General features: G+C 38.4%; 4 protein-coding genes across 8 annotated transcripts; 1 reads left to right on the top strand and 3 right to left on the bottom strand.

Moving 5' to 3' along the window:
• Nucleotides 1-1,366: 1,366 nt before the first annotated feature.
• On the top strand, nucleotides 1,367-4,489 carry LOC126798613 (uncharacterized). Its single transcript, XM_050525623.1, has 5 exons — nucleotides 1,367-1,718; nucleotides 1,979-2,018; nucleotides 2,107-2,267; nucleotides 2,369-3,118; nucleotides 3,884-4,489. The coding sequence occupies exons 1-5, from the start codon at nucleotides 1,512-1,514 to the stop codon at nucleotides 4,226-4,228; spliced, it is 1,503 nt and encodes a 500-aa protein (XP_050381580.1). The 5' UTR covers nucleotides 1,367-1,511; the 3' UTR covers nucleotides 4,229-4,489.
• Nucleotides 4,490-5,582: 1,093 nt separating this feature from the next.
• LOC126798509 (RNA polymerase II C-terminal domain phosphatase-like 2) lies at nucleotides 5,583-12,466 on the bottom strand. 2 transcript variants are annotated; one of them, XM_050525506.1, is made up of 16 exons: nucleotides 11,991-12,466; nucleotides 11,147-11,617; nucleotides 10,525-10,735; nucleotides 10,125-10,282; nucleotides 9,951-10,021; nucleotides 9,743-9,848; nucleotides 9,562-9,649; nucleotides 9,215-9,325; nucleotides 8,754-9,115; nucleotides 8,586-8,643; nucleotides 7,905-8,026; nucleotides 7,748-7,801; nucleotides 7,369-7,465; nucleotides 7,074-7,234; nucleotides 6,423-6,496; nucleotides 5,583-6,243 (listed from the first exon to the last, which is right to left on the bottom strand). In XM_050525506.1, exons 1-16 carry the CDS (start codon nucleotides 12,258-12,260, stop codon nucleotides 6,135-6,137), a joined length of 2,523 nt encoding a protein of 840 aa, XP_050381463.1. In that variant the 5' UTR covers nucleotides 12,261-12,466; the 3' UTR covers nucleotides 5,583-6,134. The 2 variants fall into 2 exon arrangements, 1 of the variants encoding a protein (XP_050381463.1); XR_007672532.1 differs by having other exon boundaries at nucleotides 6,168-6,243; nucleotides 6,854-7,234.
• A 966-nt stretch (nucleotides 12,467-13,432) lies between these two features.
• Nucleotides 13,433-16,700, bottom strand: LOC126798513 (putative serine/threonine-protein kinase). 3 transcript variants are annotated; one of them, XM_050525511.1, is made up of 7 exons: nucleotides 16,365-16,700; nucleotides 16,031-16,223; nucleotides 15,360-15,472; nucleotides 14,823-15,033; nucleotides 14,379-14,613; nucleotides 14,090-14,240; nucleotides 13,433-13,994 (listed from the first exon to the last, which is right to left on the bottom strand). In XM_050525511.1, the coding sequence occupies exons 2-7, from the start codon at nucleotides 16,104-16,106 to the stop codon at nucleotides 13,632-13,634; spliced, it is 1,149 nt and encodes a 382-aa protein (XP_050381468.1). In that variant the 5' UTR covers nucleotides 16,107-16,223; nucleotides 16,365-16,700; the 3' UTR covers nucleotides 13,433-13,631. The 3 variants fall into 3 exon arrangements, with proteins under 3 accessions (XP_050381468.1, XP_050381467.1, XP_050381469.1); XM_050525510.1 differs by having other exon boundaries at nucleotides 16,031-16,214; XM_050525512.1 differs by having other exon boundaries at nucleotides 16,031-16,177.
• A 2,116-nt stretch (nucleotides 16,701-18,816) lies between these two features.
• LOC126798903 (uncharacterized) lies at nucleotides 18,817-21,876 on the bottom strand. 2 transcript variants are annotated; one of them, XM_050525987.1, is made up of 6 exons: nucleotides 21,506-21,876; nucleotides 21,290-21,395; nucleotides 20,861-20,975; nucleotides 20,551-20,616; nucleotides 19,675-20,505; nucleotides 18,817-19,377 (listed from the first exon to the last, which is right to left on the bottom strand). In XM_050525987.1, exons 1-6 carry the CDS (start codon nucleotides 21,669-21,671, stop codon nucleotides 19,117-19,119), a joined length of 1,545 nt encoding a protein of 514 aa, XP_050381944.1. In that variant the 5' UTR covers nucleotides 21,672-21,876; the 3' UTR covers nucleotides 18,817-19,116. The 2 variants fall into 2 exon arrangements, with proteins under 2 accessions (XP_050381944.1, XP_050381943.1); XM_050525986.1 differs by having other exon boundaries at nucleotides 19,675-20,616.
• Between the last annotated feature and the right edge of the window lie 1,445 nt (nucleotides 21,877-23,321).

Here is a 23,321-nt window from a genome sequence, read left to right as displayed (position 1 = left end):
ATTCATTTGAGTCGAGTGATGATGAGCTACGTACGACGAACCTATTAGAGGATCGCACACAAAGTAAGGTAGACATCTCCATTTTCCTAAAGTAGATACGAGTAAAACGTAGTTCAATTGGGAGTGGTGTGCGTATGGATTCCTTGGACAAAACATCCACCCTGAAACCAACCTAGATATGATTTCAGCCCATCAGCGATCACAATTTCAACTTCTAGGGAACAAGATTATCTTTTGGAATTGTTCAGAGAGTCTGTTCTGCATTCTTTTCATCCTTACAAGAAGCATCACGATATGTCTATTTTCTATATTCTTGGTATCTCACAACTGTCTGTCAATGCTACCAGCTTCATCTCGTGATTTAATTAAGGGTTTCTTGGCTGAGAGTTTTTTATTTGCTAGGAGTTTTATATATATATGGTTTTGCATGGGTGGGTGTACACATGCCGGATTGAGCTTTTGTTTATCCTCTTTGTTGGAGTTTATCAGACATATGAGGTCAGGTTATTTTGTTCCTCATTTCATTAGTTTGATTTCAATAAATTAGTGGCAGTTTTCCCTATTAAAAAAAACTTCTAGGGTTGATATCCCTTGCTAAATAACAGACTAAACAGAGCAATAACTATGGTCAGCCAAATCACGTGACACCATCACGGACCAAAATCAAATATGAGACTTTGTAGTTGTGAATTTGACTGGAAAACATAAATGAAGAAAAATATTATTAAGATAGTGTCTCGTTCAATCTAACATGGAAAAAGGTGTTACAACAAAAAAAAAATCTAATTTTATTTTCGGTGAATGAAAAAGAAGTCGTTAGTTGAATTAGAGGTCTCACAGAGTATTTGTTAGCAATAAGTGATCGTGGTATATAGCATGTCGGACAACAATCACAATTTAACAATCTTAAACTTATTATTCAAAACATTTCCTCAACAAAACGCCAAAAACATTTACCCTATCCCATTGTTGAAGTGTCGCACATTACTCAAATGTGCCACGCGTCACGACCGTCCCTCTCAAAATTCCTCTTCCAGACACCACCACCGTAGCATATGCCACTTTGAGTGCCTCCACCGTTGACACAGAAACAAACGGCTGTGATTCACAGCAATGATCACGGAGTATGACGCTAAAGGCCACACTTCCCATTAATACTCCCGTTCACTCATGTCTGCAAATCGTCCTCGGGTTGTTGAGAACTTGAGATTCTCACGTTGGAGTAAAATAGCCTGATTCAAACCCCACTCCCAGGTTGCCACCTGTCCACTTTGCCACGTGGAGTCTCATTAGGCCCCACTTCAATATATATAACTGGGAGCTTGGGCCTCCTCCTTCTCACTACTGCACAAAAATAGAATAGCCACACCCACCAGAAGTGGATCACTTGAGAACAAACACAAGTGAAAGAGACAACCTTCCCTGTATAAGCCAAAACAGCAGAACCCTCTGAAAGCATAGGTGTTCTCAGTTGAGTTGGGTTGAGTTGGGTTGAGTTGAGAAAGCAAGTTATGAAAACGTTGGCGAGTCCGAGTTCGAGGTTGGTCTTGGAAATTTACAGGCACAGAGAGGCTGGCTTGGTGAACAGGGTTAGCTATGCTTCTTGCTTTTTCAGGCCTCACAGGAAAATTGGGGATTTTCGGTTCTTGAATTTGGTGGCGTTTCTACAACCGAGGAAGCCCATCAAGCCTCTTGTTTGCCTTTCATCCAGAACCCAGGTCAATTTCATTTCTTGGCGTTTGACAGACAGATTCGTATGTCATTATCTCTGTTAATGTTTAGAATATGATCTATTAATTTTCTTTTGTTATGATCACATTTTGCTTTTGAGGAGAAGTTTTGGAATCTTGCTATGCTTAGCTTTTCTTTAGTGAGATGCTTAAAATCTTGTTGTGGAAGAACTGTATGACATAATAATGAAGAGAAACAAAAAGGGTCAGATCTTATCAGTCTGATCGTTTTAGTGTTGTATCTGCAGGCAGAATTGGAGACTCCAGATGCTCAAATTCAGGACAAATGTAAGTCGGTTTTTCTAATCATGGAATAAAAATGTCTGTATGTCTGTATTTGTTAGCTAGTTCTCAGTGGCATTTCTGTGTTTTGCAGATCCAAGAAAAACTATGCATGTCAAGTTTCAGTTGCAGAAAGAGTGCTCCTTTGGTCAGCAGTTCCTCATAGTAGGGGATGATCCTCTGTTGGGTTCATGGGATCCTGAGAGAGCAATACCGATGGACTGGTCTGATGGAAATGTGTGGTCTGTTGAGCAGGTGAGTATAAATCCAACTAAGTGAAATTTTCTTCTTCTTTTTTTGCTTTGTAAAGAGTGAAAACAAATTTGGGTCTAATGTCTTTGTGTTTGCTTAATTAGGAAATACCAGTCGGGAAATCAGTCCAGTTCAAGTTCATACTAACAGGAAGCGAAGGGAATATCTTGTGGCAACCTGGCCCAGATCGAGTTTTTCAAACCTGGGAAACTGAAAACACAATCACTGTCTTTGAAGATTGGGGAGATGCTGAACTTCAGAAGATAACAGAGGAAGCACAAGTTTATAACCAGATTGAGGATTCTCATATCAACTCGGATACATTGATTCCAGAGGCTGACAACTTGACATTTCCAGAAGAGGAGCCAGTGTTTAATATGGAGTCGGCGAATGTTGATAGTTACACTGATCCAGCACAGGTACCGTTAGTGGAACCAGACGAGGAACAAATCGTTACTGATAAATCGTCTGTCTCACAAGTGAAGCACAAAACTGTTCTTGCTGAGAATGTAACACCAAAATGGCCAAAGCAAATGATGGAACCACACGAAGAACAAATGGTCGCAAGAACTGATGCCCCAAGTGAGGATTCTGCTGCCATCCCAAATGAGATGATGGTGGCACAGAACATTTATGGAAATAATGGCAGATCAGCAAAACCAAGGAACCTGGCAAGCTCAAACATTGAGGGAAGCCTAATGAACTATGAGGAAGAAGGACCTGTTCTGGTACCTGGCTTGACTCGTGGACCAAGTGTTCCCACTGAAGAAGCAAAGAATGAGGAAATTGAGAACCCATTGACCTTTGATGGTTTTTTTGGATCATATGAAGCAACGGATCTGAATGTGCCAGAGGTAACTGCTTGATGAGAGTGAAGTTCTTTTTGTCTTTATCTTTTTCTTCTACTGCATCTGCCTCGGCCTGAAATAACAGTGCATTTCATTTCCAAAAACCGCGAGTTGCCAGGGCTAGGAGATCTATACTAAATAGTTTTGGGTTACAGCTTGTATTGTCTTTGGATATATGTTCCTATGAAGAGAGGTCATGTTATGTATGGCAAGGCAAAAGTTTTCATCAATATTAACAGTCATTTAAATTGTCATAGATATGGAAAAGAGGATGCTTATATATGAAAGGATCTTGTATTGTTCTTACCACCAGCTGGCAAAAAAGATTTAATTTTAACAATATATTCTTGTAAGAAAAGTTGCATTCTACAACAGTTAAAGCAATAGAAAAGCTAAGAGAAATTTCTCCTGGTCAAGATAGTGATGTTGAGTGATCTATCAAAAATTTTCATTTTATCTTCTACTGCAACTTTGTGGATCTCCATCTAGCCAAAGTTTTCATACACAGGAATCATATTCCTAAAACCATGTAATATGGGACGTAAAACCGCGCATTTTCACTTGACTACTGTATATTGTGAGTTGTTTTGTTAGTGATGTATGATACTGATGGATGTTAGAATCGTTATTATGATGAATTTTTTTATCACTTCTGTGGCAGTCCACTTTTCTTCAATACCAGAAACTGATGTAGATATGCTTCCATCTTTGTTAGTACTATTGCTGATGTGTTGTTTCTGATGCTTTACATGTACTTTCCAATTAAATCAGTTAGAAGAGAAGCAAGAGCCATACATTGAACCACCTCAAGCAGAAACAATCGACATGTGCAATGGTAATGTGGAGAATCTTGGCGAAGAAATCAAGCAAAAGTCTCAACCAGCTGCAAGTGAAAATCAGTCCCAGCGTGACATACCCAACGGCTCACCTCAAAAAGAAACAACTGTCATTTTCACCAATAGTGAAGTGAGTTTTGATGATGAACTTGAGCAAAAGGCTCAATCTGCTGAAACTACAGACCAGTCGGCCTCAGAGCAAATCAATGATGTCTGGCACAATGACAGACAATGGGGTCGTAACTTACTGCAGAAGCTTATTAATTTCAGATTACCTTAGTATAGAGCTCTGGAATCCCTTTGAACGTGCGACTCCTAATATGTTGTTGAAGTTTCGTGGTGGTCATCAGAGTTGAAGAATCTGTAATATCATTAGTATGTACATACTGACTTTGTGCCTTGTTTTGTAACAGTGCTCAGGTTTTTCATGTATATACCAGGAAATCTGACTGTTTCTCAAAGCAGAGTATTTTATATTTATTTCTGTCATGAACACAGATTGAAATCTGGTATGAGGATTTATAAATGTAGGAATTTGCCATGTTCATCCAGAATTCTGATTGTATTAAGATCTTAGGGTTTTGTTGCTTCTTTATGATATTGTCAGCATCTGATGCGACTCGCTGGATTTTCTGCTTGCAGTATAATACTTCAACTGTGGCTTGAAGTTTAACTTAAACTCTCTATATCACCGGATGCATACAGCTCTATATGTCAATCCATCCTTGGGCCCCTAGCACATAGAATGATAGAAAGATTGATAGAAAATTGTACATAGATTTGCTGACTCTTTGGATTCTTCAGGATGTACTTGAAAGTAACATGTAACCGGAAAGAAAGGAGTTTCGAGTGATTTTGAAAGCTGCGTAACATATTTTACTGCACCAATTCATTATGCTAAATTGCTAAGTGGAACACAGATAAAGAACTACCTGGAAGAATCATTTGCTCATACCAATGACTGAGGTTGATATTGATTATTAAGGTCCGCATAGCGTACGCCATTGGGTGCTTTTCTTCCTGCAGTCGAGTCCACCCTATGAAAATCAGTGTCCCAGCTGTTGTTGGATTTATAGTCCAAACTATTCAGACAGTGCAGCTTGATATATATATATTGGCCTGTTGGATATTGATAGCCACAACTTCGCCACAACTTCGCCACAACTTCCAACTCGAAACTATAGGCACTGTAACTTGGGAAGACTCACGGTATGAAAGCTATGAATCATGTTACTGGCTCAGCGACTCACAGAAGAACATACAAGGCTATGCTAAAAAGATAATAACCTCTCAAGCCCGTTAATCATTTAAGTTTCATATCACCACGTTTTCATAATCTTGAAATGTTATGATATGATGATGGGCTTGATTAACATCTCAGTTGATTGAAGTCGGGTGACGGTAACAGTGGCACCAGCGATGCCTTTATCACTGACCTCAAATCAGGCTATTCACTCCCATAGTTAACACTTGGTAATTCTATTTCTAGCCCAGAAAGCAATCTTGACATCTTCAAAGAATATTGATCTAGTTCATCCTGCAAAATGTTAAATGTTCAGTCTTTATCTAGTGGAAGTCTAGGCTGGTTTCCGAAGAAAAGAGTTTGGACATTATTCTAACCAATCCATGGAAACTAGAAAGAATTGCCTATATGATTGATTCAGCATAGCTGTAACACGTTTGTACACTTGTGAAATTATCGGAAAATTATCCGGAAAGTCTTCAGGTAACTAAAACATGTAATGAGGCAAATGAGCCCACCGTACATACTACATAGTGCTCTGAAGGGAGGTACAGCATCATCACATTTATAGCTAAGAGCTTAAAATGGCATGAACAAGAAGAGATGACGATTCCCATTCCCCCACATTCAACTTAAGGAGCAGGAAAAGATGGGGGCAAATGAAAAAACAAAATCATAACCGACCTCTCCAATGACAATATTACAAATGCTTCTTCACTTTGCAATATATGACAACTATGCCTAGTGAAAAGGGTGCTTCGAGTAGTCTGAGATGCCAACTTGTATGCGTCAAAATCACTCCATTTCTCTCCTCCCCTTCTCAGCCACTGTTCATTGTAAAACAGGGAGCAAGAGCACGACAGTTCCAGCAGGCCATGGAGGATCATCACTTCATTTCTACAAGAGATGGAGGATGCACTACCAGGATTTCAATGTGATGACTTCAGTCCCGAGGTTTGTCTCTAGGGCCCTTCCTCAGCCGAGAATATGATAGGTTTCGATGACCGCCCACCAGTTCTTCCTTGGATCGTTTATTTGAAACAGGTTGCAGCCTGCAAACAGAGTTTCTAAATTAAGAATTTGAAAGAATGGCCATGAATCTCATTTTTGAAACATGTGCCACAAATCTTTTCTAATCATCATATTTTACTATTGGTCAATAATACAGCTGCAGATTCGGAAAGTTATTCCGGAAGACAGAAGGCTCAATTACATAAATTGCCAGACATACCTTGGGGAAGTGGCACGCTTTTGAAGTTGCTGACTTGTCACAATAGAAGAGTTCTCAGGCTCACCTTCAGAAGCCTGTGCATTTAGCATCAAATCATTTAGATCCGGTAAATTTTTTACATGGCATGTACTAGATGAGGTTTCAATGCTTTCTATTTGTCCAGAAAGGGAGTCGCCAAAGTGCAAAAACTTCTCTCATGGGAAGAAAATGGGGATTGCGCATGTTAAATCCAGCATATAATTTACGGGAGAAACTGGGATTCTGTGAAATTTTTTAAGATCTTCATGCAATAAGGAAATAACCCTACTATGTTTATTGACCATAAGTCCATAACTAAAGGACTATCAATATAAAGAGAATATAACTAAACCAAGAACATGGGAATACTTGGATAATGGGTAGAAATGAGGGACAGACGACCAATCCCGTACCTTTCAAACAAGAATAAGTGGAGCCATGAAGCCACTCCCCTTTCAGTGTTTAGCCATCACATCTTCGTACGATGCAATATTCAAAGTGGTAGTAGTTTTCCTTATAAAACCATTACCCCTGTTCTGGAAATGTCTTGCCCACATACCCTTTATCCAAGCATCACCTATGTTTCTGAACTTTTTAAATAATCAAGTAATGAAAGCATCATCAAGTCCCCACCTCAGAAGTACTTTCTTTTGGCACTCCATCTTCCGTTAGCACCTCAGCTGATCCTGGTGCAACTATGTCGAAAACAAATCCATTTTCATTTCCAAGAGAGAGTTTATCAAAATCTTTGTCCACTGCTCCAGAACGTGGTGCAATATATGAGACATATTTTTCTGCAAATTCATATTTAACATTTAGCTGGTATAAGTGAAACTGGCACACGCAGAAAAAAAAAACACATAGGAAAAAAGGGATCTGAGACAAATGTGAGCAGAACAGGACAATATGGCTTAAAAATTAATTTTACCAGCCAAGCTGTGAAGTGCATTCGCAGCAGCCTGTTGTTGAGCATCCTTTCTTGTCCTTCCTGTTCCAAAACCTATCTTCTCCCCAGTGAAAAGAACCTTTTTAAAGGAAAAAACAAAGAACAAAAGATAAGAATCCAATAATAAAAGAAACAACATTAACTTTTCATTACCAAGTAGCATTAAATAAATGTAATAAACAATTTAAGGAAATAAACTTCAAGTTATTTCCCACTTTTTAAATTCAATCCAAGGTAAAAATAAAGAAAAACTTCAATCTTTCTAGGCTTATGTGGGTGCTCATTAAACTATTTCGAGCTTTGTTAATATCAGTAAACACTGCTGAAATACAATTGAATATAGATTGGGACTTCCACTGACCTCAAAGGAAAACTGCAAATCATTACCGGTGCTTATAACAGCTTTAAACTCAACCTGTGTCACAATGAACTCCATTTGAGAATAAATACATTACAAAGATGACAACACTAGATTTGGGTGGTGATGGTAAGCTTCAGATATTTCAACTTATTTGTACCTTTGAGCAGCATCTCCTTCCGATTTCCTGCAGTACACTGATAGATAAAGGGGACGGCAGCGCATTCACTTTTCCAGATTCTTTTCTAAAAGAGGATGCCTGATTCTGAGACACGCCAGCCTCTGCAAAAAAAAAAACCAGATACAAATATATAAGTACAGTCAAAGATAAATGATAGTACGACAGAAAGACACCTTACGATAAATCCTGATTTTATTTTTCTATGAAAATGAATGTAAAATATTATTAATTATACAAAAAGTTATCCAACATACTTAATTCATGATCTTTCTGAAACTGATGGAAAAGACCAAACACTATTTTATGTTTTGGTATCCCCCATAAAAAATTTCTTGCTGCGTAGACGATAATAAAAAAAACTAATCATACTTCCAAATTAGAAGAAAAAACTACACTGTGGTTTCTGTACGCACACATTTTAACAAATCTATGTTATTTTCTCCATTTAATTAACTGCCGCAGATGGCTTGAGCATATATAAAAGCATAATAGGAAATAACATATTCCTGGAACAAGAGGCTATGAATTGCTAGCATATTAGTGCGCACCATAATATACATGTACATTATTTCAATGAAGGACGTGCATTACATTATAATGTGCATCATTCAACTTGCTCAATAATATGAGCTTCTTTACCAAGTGAAACAAATCACGTACCTGATAGCAGACTTGGAATAGGAAGATTTTGCTTTTGGAAATCATGTCCAGAGCTAACCTGCAAGTAGAGTACGTATTGACAGGGTTAAGATTACTTAATCCTACACCACAGTTAAGATCGTCAAAACCAATATTCGTAATAGAGTTTTCTAGAATTTCAGATCAAACCTCTTCCCTCCTTGCCCCAGTCATCTGTAAGGGTAAACCAGTGGGAGTAGACTGTTTATTAAGATTAAAAGGGTTCTGGTTAACCATCTTCTCGGGTTTTAAGACACCAGACTCTTGACCAGAACCGGGAGATCGAAAACTTGAATTTCCTCTTCTCTTTTCATCATCCACCAACCACCCTCCTTGTGCATGTAATGTGGATGCTGCAGTTTGTGCCGGTGCTCTAGATGATTGTGGGGGTTCACCAGAGCTTTGATTCCTTGAATCTAGGCAAGGAATTGTACCAAGAAGTCCTCTCTTCGTATTAGTCTCACGATCAGAAAAGCTGTCTCGTCTTGGAAGAGGTACAGGCAAACTAGGTTCTGAGGCATAACAAAAAGAAATTAATAGTGTATGAAATACGGTACATTGCAATATGTGTAACAAAGATTTTATAAATTAGCATTAAAGGAATCAAATACTCTGAGTAGGTATGACCGGTCTCAAAGAAGTTGCACCAGGAACATTAGGAACAGTTGCTACAAATTTCTGGAAGTTGTCAGGTCTCTGAGCCAATAAGTTAACCCCTTTATCTTCCTGAGAAGCATTAAATTGTTCAAAATATGCACACAAATCCTCATGACTAATACAGCACAAAATGCAACAACATGAACACAATATTCCATAATAAAAAAAATTGAAAACAATTCTTCAATTGAAAGGCACTATTTTCCAAACATGAATATTTTCTGACACCCATTTTCTGAAACATATAGTGGGAGATTTTGAGTATTGTAATCTTAAAGTCTTGGAAGCAAGGTAAGAAAACTTGCAGCTTGGCTCAATCTCCTTTCAACTTCACCACCATGCATTCCTTCACTAAAGGGAGCAATTCCATTTGGTACAAAACCAGCATCCTGACATGGAAAATGTTTAGATGATATCATAAATCATACAGCCATGCCAACTTTCAAGCAATTAATGAAGATCATACACGTCAACTCACATACCTCTGATATCAAGTAATTGCTGACATCAGGAGAACGAGGTAAATTTACCACCACATCTTCATAAAAAACTTCAGAAATTCTTCGCAAGAAAATCTCATCAAACTCTCTGTAAACAAGTGGAATTCGAGATTACAAAATGAGTTAGAAGCAAATTCTTTGAAACTCACATTTATTAGAAATGAACATTGCAATGTAATGTTAATCTTACTTGAAGAAGCAGCCTCTAACATTGCATGCAACATTTCTTGCTACACAGAGGACAGGAACGGCATTTGCTGTCTGCCAAAGAAATCAAGTTAAAACTATAATGGATTTCTATAAATAATATTTTGCCAATACAAAAGTAAAGTTATACAAGAAGAAAAATTATAACATTTAGTACCTCTGCTTGAGGAGCATAGTAAGGAGTAAAAGCTGGAACTACATGAACTCGGGGTTGATCCTTATCTTCCCAAACCTTTGAACGATCATCAATAACCATGGCCATCTTTGGATGGCATGTTCCATGTTGGAAGACATTGAGTAGAGATTTTCGTGAACCTGATAAGTTAAAGACCAAAATTTAAAACATAAACAAAGAGTAAATAGCCACCCCACAAACCAATACTTTGAAACAGCTAATCAAGATGTGCAATATATTCAACTAGCTACTCCATAAAGTCGATAATCTATTCTGACTATGTGGTTATATTAGTAACTTAATAACTCAATTTAGAACTCTAGAGAAAATAAGGGTCTATCAAGACCAATTACAATATTACTAAAAGTGATGGCTTGCTTACCTGATTTAACACAAACAACACGGTCAAGAAGTTGCTCTGAACTTATTAATTGTTCTTCTGGGTCCAGAAGCCTCCACATTTCTAAGGCATAGTCCCTTTCAGCCATGGTACAGACATGAACTTCAAACCGCTTGCGTCCTTTTGCTGTTAGATAACTTCTCAGATCTTCCCATGCAGGCCGTAACCTCACCAGCACACTTGTATCACGAACCTGTAGTGGAAAAAATGAACTATACTGTAATGACTTACACACTAGTATGAATCTAAAAAGAAAAATGCAGCTACCCTGATCGGACAGACTGCTTATCACTATCTCCCCTTCTTCATTTACTTTTCATTTTTACAGAAAATGTTGTCTGGGTGCCAGTATAATACCAACAAGCAAAAAAAAAACAAATGCTTAAGAAGTGCAGCTATTTAAGTCTAGGCAGTCACCTCAGCTATGCACACAATTCTTGACAAGCCCTAACATGCACCCAATTCATCTCTACATCAGTATTTGTAAGTGTTCCCTAATATTTACTACAAACAATTCTTTAATTGAAACTTCTACAGTTAAATAATGCAAAGAGCCACACAACAGAACAAGAAATAATTGAACATAGTTAGTAGTCGTCCAAACCTCAGGATTAATGCGAGTGAGCACAATGTTCTTGTCTGGCACTCTAACAATTGGCCGAAGGATTCTCTCATGGTTACCTGACAGAGGAGGGACCTCCTCCATTTGAACCTTATAAAGCTGCCCGTTATCCACCACAAAATTATTATCTATATACTGCTTCAACAGCCACCTATCGTCACTATAGCGTTTCATTTCACTAGACATTCCAGCTATCCGCGACATTTCAGTCTCTCGTGCAATCCAGCCTCGTAAAGCCTCAATCCTATCGTCAAAAGACTTCATTGTGTTGGCAACAATTAGCGTCTCATCGAGATCAAATACAATCGACAGACACCTCGGGTTCAGCATTCCAAGCGAAGCACTATACAGACCTAACGGAACCGAATAGCACCAAAAGCACGGAAACTTTTTATGCTTACTCGGCATTGCCACCAAGTGAATCTCCTCATTCCCAATCACCACTACCGCTGTCTGCACAACAAAACCAAGTCACTCCGTTATTACACTACTTCATCACCAACAAGGCTAAAGACATTTACAACAAAACCTAAATCACATTCCTCTACAATACTCGATAAGCGAACTTAACTACCTCATTAACTAAACATTACGGCCAATTAATGTAATCCACACATTTCAGAACTTTCTAAACACATTTTAAGGTCGAAATTACAATAAAATCTAGATCACATTCCTCTACAGTATTCAAATAGCGAAGTTACTACCTCACTAACTAAAGTTTTCGGCCAATTGATGTAAATCCACACATTTCGAATCTTTCTAAACACATTTCCTAACCAAAAACTCCGAAACGTAAAACCGAAAACAGATGAAGCGAGTGGACCTTGAGCTCGTAGAAACAGGAGGCGTGGAGGTTGATCAAATGAGGCTGTTCAACAGGGACGGCCGATTCGAGCTTGCATCGGACCGAAAATGAGGAAATGGTTTGAAGAACTGAGAGAGGTGGACAGCGTTCACTTTGCTGCGATATGTGGTGGATTCGAATCTCGTTATTCGGGAACTGAAATTTGACCTCCGTCACCGGAATAGCCTCCAGCTCACCCAAGCAAAGCTCGCCGTGATAGACCACGGACCTAAACCCTAAACTGCTCATTCAGATCAAAATTTCCGAGACCTAAAGCGCCAATAGAGGATGGTAAATTCGTTAAATGTTGAAAAGATCAGGGGGCTTGGAGTAATTTTCCAGTTTTTTGCCTCACTATTATCTCTGTTCCTCTCTCTCTCTCTCTCTCTCTCTCTCTCTCTCTCTCTCCAAAGACCTCGTCGCTCTTTCTCTCTCTAAATTTTGCTCTCCCTCTCTAAAATCTAAATCCCTATGGTTTCAAACAGCGAGTGTGCGTTGTATTTATAGCCCCAACGGGGTCAGTTATTTGCGGAATTACGGAATACCCCTTTCATACGGGATCTGTCGCTATTGCGTATCGTGCCCTTCGCGGGTAGATGGGCAAAAAGATTGACGCGTGTCTTATGGATAGGCCTTAATTTGTTGAGGTTCGCTTGTTGACCGTTGGATTGTCTGGACTGTTTCAGCTGGACTTGGGAGTAGACTGTCCCTACACACAGGTAATAGATATGGGCTTCATTCGGCTTTTGGATTGGCAAAGTGGCCAAGAACAGCACAGTATTAAGGCCCAATTTAGTATTGAGTTTTGAAAAAAGTATAACACTTATATTTATGTCATAATGATGTTTTTCTACTTATTTATTAATTTTAATTTTAATGACCACAATTTTTTTAATCAAATACAACAACTAATATACTACAACGAGTCTATTATGAGTCGAACTCATAACCTCTCACTTACAATTAGAGATTAATGTCACTAGACCAAATGATACTGGGCAATAACCACAATTTTATTTAAAATTGAGTTTTTTCATTTTTTTAGTTTTCCACCGGGACTTTTCCACTTCAAACCCAGGGCCTAAATATGTGTTTTCTCACACACAACATGCATGTAATCATCATGCATGCATAATGACGGTCAAATCTAATAAATTTGGTGCACCAGGAACATGATGACATTGCATCTCACGATTCTCACCTTTTAGTTTTGCATTCAGTGAATTTCACTGTTTTTTTTGTTAGTCATAATAGATTGATGTTGACTGTTATTGTAGAGTAAATACGCTCATTTACCGATCATTCATATGTGGTAATTATGTTTTCATATTGTCAAATCGAACATTCAAGTTCTTGGTTAAAAAACATTACCTTAAATGGAAATGTAGACCATTTAGGGAGGGAACATGGAGAATATTTCTTTCACAAGTAAGCAATCGGTCAAAATTAGAATAGGTTGATCAATGACGACTCTCTCCAATTCAGATAAATAAATCTATAACAGTTGCATACAGACATCTTTGACTCACTTCCTACTCAGCAAAGGAAACAAAGATGCAAGAACCTGCAGAGTTTTGCAAGCTTCCAACACTCTACACACTATGGACAGCCAAACAATGATCATCTGGGAAACATTTGGGTTTGAGATTCATTTATATACGAGGGCATGGAAGTTACATCAGCATTTGTGGCTGTTTTCCTTTGTTTATCTGAGTGAGAAGAGGATTCTCCATCCCAACTAGCACCACGTCCATGTTGAGGTGCATACCGCCTTGGCCTTGGCTCTACTAGTAGCTTCTCATTCAGCTGTACCTCTTTGGAAAGCATTTTGACTACTTGCTTCATGCCCGGTCTTTGTTGCGACGCTTCTTGAGTACAAAAGAGTGCAACCTTAATGAAGCGCATAACCTCAGCCTCTGGATAGGCTGTCAATTCTGGATCAACAATTTCTATAAGCCTTTGTTCTTCTCTTAGTTTCCATGTCTGCAGAAGTATTTTTAAAATTGTCAGAAACCCGAAATAAGAACTCCTGCAAGTATTGCATCAACAGTTTATATATAATTAATTGGAGTGTTTACCCATTCTAGCAAAAGCAGATATTGGTCACCAAAGGCTGCCTTACTACTACTTCTGCCACTGATTATTTCAAGCAAAAGAACCCCAAAGCTGTACACATCTGCTTTCTTTGTAAGCTGTCCAAAAAGTGCATATTCTGGGGCTAGATATCCACTGCAGGCACAGACCATGAGTTCGAGTTATTACTGGAATCTATGATTTGAATTAGAGAAAAACCCCATTGACAAGTCTATCAGCTAAATAGTCGAAGATGGAGTTGAATGAAATGTGACAACTAGAAATGCAGCTTACACAGTTCCTGCCACTCTAGTACTCAAATGAGTGACATTATCAGGAAAAAGTTTCGCCAGCCCAAAATCTCCAATTTTAGGACAAAAATTTGTATCGAGAAGTATATTGCTAGCCTTGATGTCTCTGTGCACAATATGCTGTTCGGCTTCATCATGAAGAAATGCAAGACCAGTAGCTGTACCCAAGCAAATCACTACTCTCTGGGGCCAATCTAGTGAAACACGACTTCTTGAACCTATCAATATAGTTACTGAACCTTAGCACAAGTACTAGCAAAGGAAAATCATATCATGAATCCATCTTCCAGAGACATGACGTGTTGAACAGGATAAGATCTTGATGTGCAGCTAGAAAAGAGCAGAACCAACGCAGAGTTCAAAGGCATCTCAATTCCTACCATATGAAATCTGAGCCAACATACAACTTTAATATTATAGTAATTACCAAGCAAAGAACTTGCAAGACTGTTGTTCTCCAGATATTCATAAACCAATATTCGGTTATTGTCCTCCACGCAGCAGCCAACAAGCTCAACAAGGTTTGGGTGTTGTATTCTTGATATCGTGTTGATCTCTGTCAAAAATTCATTGGCTCCTTGTTTAGAGTCTGAAGAAAGACACTTGATCGCAACCTGTGTGTTGTCTCTTAAAATTCCCTGCAACACACATGACAGCAGTATAAGAACTTTGTAAGAAGTTTGCAACTCTCTCATCTCAATTTCATTAACTAATTTAAAGTCCATTTACAACTTTTATCTCTGGGTTAAAGCATGTAGACTGGGAACGTGATATTAAGACACTCAAATAGTGTATGCATTAATGCTGCAATAAAGAAATTTTGAGGTCCAGGAGGTGAATTGTTATAGCGTCTTATTGAGCTACTTAAAGGTGCTTCTAATCTCTATGAGAATTTGAAAGCTTCCTCTCCAGAAAATAGGGAATTGCAGTAGGAATTGATGCAAATTTAACAAGTAGATCTTACCTTATAGACAACTCCATAGCCTCCTCCACCTATCTTGTTTGAAGGATGAAAATTCCTAGTTGCTGACCTCAATGAATTATATGAAAAGAGCCTTACATTGTTGGTGGGAATCCCTAAAGTACCATGCATTTCATACATACAGACAGAAACTCTGGTTAGATCAGCTTTTCCAATTCAGATCCAGCACGCAACCATACACAAAGTTCCTGCATACGTAATAGACAACAAAACCTAGCCTAGAAAACCACACACACAAAAATCAACCTTCCTTACTCCTTTCAATTATAATTCCGTTCAACAGTTGAATTGACGGTAAAAGAATTTCAATTCCCTACGGAAACAAAAGTGAAACTTGAACATAAACATCTACAAATTACATACGTGTTCTTATAGCAATGAGAAGCTTTACAGGCTTATATAACCGTCTATCTATTTACTACAAAGAACAAAATGTCTAAAGGTGCATATCGAAAATTTATCAAAAATTTGAAATCCTTTTGCATTCACTTTGCCAGAATTAGTTTGATTTGAAGTCCAATACATGATAGCAACAAACCTAACAAAACTTCACCAAGGAAGAACAAGATGTAAATTTCACTGCTTTTCAGTACAATAAGTTCTCCTCGTAAAAATGAAAGATTACTATGACCAATTCATACTCATCCTCTTACCTTGGCTTTGGCTGGAAGGTTCCAAATTCTTGTCTTTCTTGCAACAATTGAGCACACCAAAGCAACTACAAACCATTGCAGCATACAATTCCAATGGTCTACTCCGTTATACACGTATCTTCTTGTACCTTAAACCTCTATACCGTTCTGAACCATGAAAACTTGAAATTCAGCAACTCATGACCTAACAGAACTGAATTAATATTAATAATCAAATCTAGGAAGTGAAATTTAACTTAGGAGACAGCTGGGAAGTTAGTAACTGATTGTAACTGAAATAAAACTGGTAACAATTCACAAATAAATTGAGGCTACTTGGAATTGGAAAGCTGACCTGAACTTGAATTGGTTCTTCAACAGCAAGAAGCCAAATGAGGGCACTATGATGATCTGGGCTTGTCTTTTTATGCAGAAACAGAAACCCAGATAGTTCAGAGGCATAAGAACAGAGAGAGAGACTAATTGGAAAAGAGTAGAATCCATAAATAGGTATGGCTATGTATAAGAAATAAGAATTGGGTTAGTGAAGGAACGGAAAGAGAATTAGATAATGGGAAAGCGTCAGTCAGTCAGATATCAAAATTGTGCTTAAGCGTATGGAAGAGCACCAAAGGCTATTGAAATTGATGGTGACATTGCCATTTTACTTTTCTTTGTTTCACAATATTCCCATTCACAGTGGAATTAAGAAAAACTGAAAACGAACTAAGACTTGGAAAAGTGTTTAGTGGGTTAGAGAGGGACTTATGGGGATTGCTCATGTTTCTACTTTCTAGTCAAAAGTTTGTTCATTTGCTCAACATCTCCACTGAAAGCTTAATTATGTCTTTCCCGGAAGAGAAGTGAGTCACATACAATGGTTCAAGTTTAACCAGTTAAACACAATATTCTAAAAAAGGGTCTAGGTGGCCGCCTAGGCGCTAGGAGGTCACCCACCACCACGCTTTTTACTTCGGCGGCCATCTGTGACGTTTTGTGAATTAGGCGACCTCCTAGGCGGTCCTAGGCGGCCGTCTATGCGGTCCTTGGCGGTTCTAGGCGGTTCTAAGCGGTCTTAGGCGGCCTTATTCAGTCCTAGGCAGTCTAATTTGCTCTATTTAGTCCTAGGCGGTCAACCATCATTTGACATTAAAAAAAACTAAAAAGGCCGCAGCTCTCACTCTTTGTCTATTTTCTGAAAACTGAATCTCATCAACAAAAGAAGAGGAAAAAATATGAATATTAAGTTTGAGTCCGATACTGAATGAGTTAGGAAATAATTTGGAGAAAAATAAATTGAGATTTAGTATTATTGCATTTGTTTCATTATTTATCTTTTCTTCAAATATTTTTATAGACTTTCTACTTAAATTATGTGAATTTAGACTATTTTAAGTATTTTTAAAATTAATATTAAACATCTTTATATATTTTTAATCATTAAAATAGTTTAAATATATGTATAAAAATAAATAAATATTTAATAATTCAAAACCGCCTAAGCGCCGCTTAAGAGGCCGCCTAACCGTCTAAGCGCTAGGAGGTGGTTGTCCGCCTGCATACCGCCTAGCGCTTTTTAGAACCTTGGTTAAACATTTGCATCATCAAACTTTATAGAATATAATGTACCCTAAATTGAGGCATCAATCTTTTATTTTAAGTTGATGTTGAATTGATTACTCTAGTTATTCCTAAATGAAAATGAATTAGTGCCTTCTTAAATTTTCGACAAAACAATAGAAGATCAGCAGTTCACAATTAGATTTAGACCTTGATGGTGAAGCAATGATTGACATCCACTTGTGGCATTTGTTGAATACATCAAATTGTTCATTGTCGTGCTTGTTTAAACAGTGTGAAACAAAGTTAATCCTGCTTCTTTCTATGACCAGATTTTAGTTGGACCTGAACTTCCAGCAAAATTAGGAATTTGAACTTTTAATTATGAAGCCACAAGGTGAAGAAGCCTTTGGGAGCAAATATACTTGGATTTATTTCCATTTCTTTTATGCCAAGTCTTTTCTTTATCCACCTTTTATTTTTTATTTTCTTTTCTTTTCTTTCGTTTTTTCTGATTGAGTTTTGGCCTAGGTTGCAGTGGCGTATCGCGTGTCCGACACGGACAAGCACACGGACACGCCGGACACGCGTGTCCGATTTGGACACCGCCCAGATACGCGAGTGTCCGACGGACACGCGGATACGCACCAACTCATAATAAAAGTGAAAGTGCTTATGGTGAGAATCGAATCTTGGTTATCCAAGGTACTTATCAAGTCTTTAGCCATTCTAACAAGTTATGTTTTCATCATTTTAATGCACACTTTGACATATATATACATCTAAAATTCTAAATACTTTCAAATTTATAAAATAATTTTTTTAATAAATATATATATATATATATATATTAAAAATAATATTTAATTAACGTGTCCACCACGTGTCCGTGTCCAAAAAAAATTCTATATGCCGTGTCTATGTATCGAATCGTGTCCAATACGGACTCCGTGTCCGTGTCCGTGCTACTTAGGTTTTGGCTCTTTTGTCTTGTCTCTTCTGCTTCATTCAAAAGTGGGTTATTGAAGGAGGAAATCTGGCTATGCAATTTTTTTGGTTGGGAGATATCTCTACATTTCTGAAAATGGAGTTGGCAAGACTAACAGAAACAAGTAAATTGTGAAAGGGAACAAGAATTCTTTCAATCTAATCTTATTTTGGTTATCTCATGTTAAAATGCATAAGCAACAGTAAGAGTTACCTAGACACGACTCAAATACCACATATGAGCAGAGAAGCAAAGCATGTGTAAAAGCTGAGGGAGCCCTTCAATTTCCATTAACTGAGATCTAATACAAACAATCACTGCTAACAAGTAGCTCACTGATTGAATGTACCTGATTTTTTGTTCCACTTAGGCAGGTCCAGAAAAGACATGCACTCTTGGACTTAGTTCTTTAAAATTTACAGTAGTTTAGCTTGCCTTCTACCATCAGCTCCTTTCAGAGATGAGCTGAGCTTAACTACCGCGTAGAGTAGGCAACTTTGTAAAATAACAATGGCAGGAGAATGACAACAGATGCAAACCAATGACCCAAGACCAATGGTCACCTGCCTTGCTCGAATGCAGGAGAGGAGTTGCCTTTTTCACTTTCATGATCAATGTCTTCAATTTCACACCCTTCAAAGTATGCAGAAATATTGTTGACACTTGGTTCGGAGCTAGCATTGCTGCATGTGGCAAGAGGAGAATCCGTAGCATTAGTAGTCTTGCTTTTTGTTGGTCTTGTTCGGACACTGTAAACCGAGGAAGCTGGAACTTTTGTCAAAACAGGATGCAAGTTATCTTGGACGCTTCGCCTTATATCCTGCAGAAGCAAAGTTCAAAATTAAACTATATACTGCTTCTATAGAAACAAGCAGTGGAATTAAAATGACACAGGAACAATTGCCATTTAACATTGTAATATTTCAAAGTAGTAAATCTCATTGATCCCACTAATTACGTTGTATAACATTGAATGGTATGAAAGGTTTCAATGTCCAAAACAATGGGGATGTTATCTTATAATCCATTATGGTAACTCAAGCAAGTAACTAGTCCTAATTAAGTGATAATGCATTGAGAAAAACCAGGGGTGTTTAATAAGCAAAGTGATGCATACCATGTGTCTCATGGCCATATCGAAGGATTTCTTCGAAAGTGTTCTTCCAAAGCCTAAGCTGTCAGAGGACGAAGACTTGCCATCAGGATTCTTCTGAGTAGAATGGTCAAATTGCTTCGGTGGTGCCAGTTTCCTCTGGTTCACTACTCTCTCAACACTTTGAGTCCCCATAAGTACAGGGTTTACATCATCACTGTCATTGGATGATGATTTACTTGTGACTTGACGAGCATACCCATTAGTGGCATTGCTATGTGCAGCCCTTCCTCTAGAAGGTGAACATGATTGCTGTCTAGGTTTTCCATTAGAAACAGCTCCAGCAGAAGATGATCTAACACTCGATGCCCCAGGACGAGCCCTGGAGGCTGAAGTAGGTCTTTGTGGCAAAGTGGTTCTCAAATTTGGTGGAGCATCGAGTGAGATAGCAGGCATATCTGAGGATTTCAAGGACCTTGATTTCACTGTTGGAGAACTTCCCCGTGATGGCACAGAATTTTTTGAACTTGGAGGAGCAGACTTTGATACTGAAGATCGGCCAGGAGGAGCAGATGGTGTAGGTGTACTTGATGAACTTGGCAGCCGGGTTGGTGTTGCCGATCTTGATGTTGTCTTAGAAGCCGGGACAGAAGCTCTGCCAGTTGGTGTAGAAGAACGCACAGTGGGTCTAGAAGGAGTTGAGGACCTCACTGGAGGAGCCACTGGCTTGACAGATGGTAAGGTGGTTCGTGAATTGGGAGTGGAGGATCTTGATGGCTTGGTTGATGAAGGTAATGTGGACCGTCCAGTTGGTGTTGCAGATCTACGCGGGGCAGCTGTTGGCCCTCTTGATGGTGAGGGTCTCCTGTTACTATTACTGGAAGAATTCGGTCGTGATGGCAATGCTGACTGCTTAGATGCTACTTTGATGTCTGAAGCAGTTTCCATCTTTGCAGTGTTTGCTAGCTGCACCGCCATTTAACAAAATATGACTTGATATGTTAACTCAACTCCCAATGTAAATAACAAAAAGCTGAGACAAAATATAAGTCCAAGAACTCTGATGTAAACGCTGGAGAGAAATTGAAGTAAACGCACGACAGAATAACGCTACTACCACTCAGGTGAATCAAATGTAGGAAGGCTGCAGATCATATATCGCAAATTCAACAATGTCTATAATAATGCATTGGTTAGCCAGAGTTCTTACCCTAGATTTTGGAGCGGAATCGCGTGCATTAGGTTCCTCAATCTGACTAACCAAAGTTTTTTGGGGTTCCATCTCCAAAGACGGAAACAGTGGGGTAGCAGGTGGAGTAATTAGCCTGCATAACATACAAAAGTTTATCATAAATCCAACACAACTTACCACTTGACATTGCACTATAGATTTCATACCACAAACTACACAATTTGAACAAGAATTGAACCTCAACCAATGAAATGATCCTAAGAAACCAGTTACTCCTAACATGAGTCAAAAGTTCAGATCTCTACCACAAAACAACACCCAATTTGGCAACTCATCTTAACACAAACAAGTTCCCTCATAAATCCAACCCGTCATTACTCCACTACACAATGCCTCCTAATCAGCTCAAAATCACAAACCACAAAAATCAAAGATTCACTGACTCACCAATCGTACTCCGATCTCTCATTCTCCGAGTTCAAAAACTCATCGACTCTACTCCTCCGCTCCGGCGCCGCCGACCCATTAATCTTGTACATCGCCTTATCATACTCTGATCAACAACACAAACCCATTACGAACAAAAAAAAACAGACACCAAAACAAACCCAACTGAAGTAAACTAAAGACTTCAGCTTTAAACGACCCATAACGCCGTCGTACCTAGCGGAGGAGCAGCATCAAACTCGTCGCCGGCGGTCTTGGTCGGAAGGAGCAGAAAGTTGCCATTTTTCTCCTTGACCTTGTCGCGGCGCCGCATCTCCAGAAACAGAGCAAGCTCTTCGTCTCTGTCGTTGGCATTGACAACCTTCCCGAAGCTTCTCTCCATTTCAGCCCAGTCAGTACAAGCAAAGCAAAGCAATCAACACCGAGAGAGGTAGAAGAAGAGTGAAGCTAGCTTTGTTTGGTTATGGAGGAGACAGAGGAGGCGTGGATTCCAGGTGCTGGGTTTTGTAGTATTAAGAAGAGTGATTGGTGTGACAAAAATGGGCGGACCAAAGAACACCGTCTCAGCTTTTGGAAGCATTCATAGATTTTGAAAACAAAATGACTGATGAGTTCATTGAGTTGAGAAGCAGAGGGCTTTAAATGTTTGATCGATATGGAAATTTTGAAGACAAGGGTGGAGATGGGACGATAATCACGAGAATGCCATTCGTTGTGTTCTAGACGTGGCCCTTTGTTAATCATTTGTGGCAAGTTTGTATTTTGTAAGCAATGGTTGGCTTTGTGATGACAATTTTTGGACGTGAAGTTCATGATATGCATGTGAAAGGTTTTGTTGCTAGGTGCATGCGTATGAGAGTTGAATTTGTGTGTTCAACTAGTGAAATATTGGTTCGTATGAGCTCATTACGACCAAAATTAATGTCTTTATCGATAAGTATGAATGTCATTCTAGTTTTTGATGTTCGTAGTGTATTATTTATTTAAAAAATGTAAATTTCAAAACATGTATAAAAACTTATAATAGAAACGTTCTCAAATATATATATATATATAAGTTGACAATAATTAAAATGTTAATGCCCAATTCTATTATCTCATTTTTCATTTAATCAATTAAGCTTTGAAGATAACACCAATTCATTGTGTAGGATAATACCAATCATATCAATACAATGTGTAAATGTGTAATTGTAAACCATTTTAACTCAAGACTTTGTAAATGATAGTATAAACGACAACAATGACTCATATGTTATAGTTGTGTTATTTACAAGAGTTCACACTAATCACACATATTTTAACATGTTAATTAGCTCATTATCAATCAATAAAGATCTAGCTACTAACCATATTGTGACATTAGGTATTGTATACACATTCAAATACCTTATTGAAAAGACCTTAATTGTCTTCAAAATTAGATTTTAAAACGGAAACTGATCAAATTAATAGCTACACATTACTAGTTGATGATAAACAAGTGCATCATATGACCCTTTCTACATTTATGTTGATCATACTCCTTGACAAATACATTTTTTTCGATAACTTGACAAATACATTAAAGATTGAAACTTCCATACAAGTTACAATACTTGATGGCTTGCAACCTCAGAAACCTCACAGATAACATTTTCAAATCCCAAACACACACATCGAATGCCACCTTGCATGAAGAACCAAGAAGAAGTTGATCAAATTCGAAGCAGACTGATTAATTTTGTGGCATAATGGTAATATCGTAATTAAGTGATACCACCGGCCTGATTCTGGAAATGAGATTCAAAACAGCGCACATGCCTGGGCGCTTCTTTGACCAGTTGACTTGTCGTTTGGAGAGGAATTTTAATTAAAAGTTTGTCGTATAAAAAATGCTTCATGGGAGATTTTGAACGTGGAGGCCATTCCTCGAGATTATCTACTCCCCTTCCTCTCATCGGAGGGCTCTGCTTTTTTGGTCGGAAACAGCCTAAAAGGGGGAGGAGGAGGGACTGCCATTGGCCGGGCCTCAACTCCCTTGGAAACCGTG

This window comes from Argentina anserina, chromosome 6 (genome assembly GCF_933775445.1).
Source record: "Argentina anserina chromosome 6, drPotAnse1.1, whole genome shotgun sequence".
Lineage (NCBI taxonomy): Eukaryota > Viridiplantae > Streptophyta > Magnoliopsida > Rosales > Rosaceae > Argentina > Argentina anserina.
The sequence above is the reverse complement of the archived record's forward strand: the minus strand, read 5'-3'. Positions and strand labels throughout refer to the sequence as shown.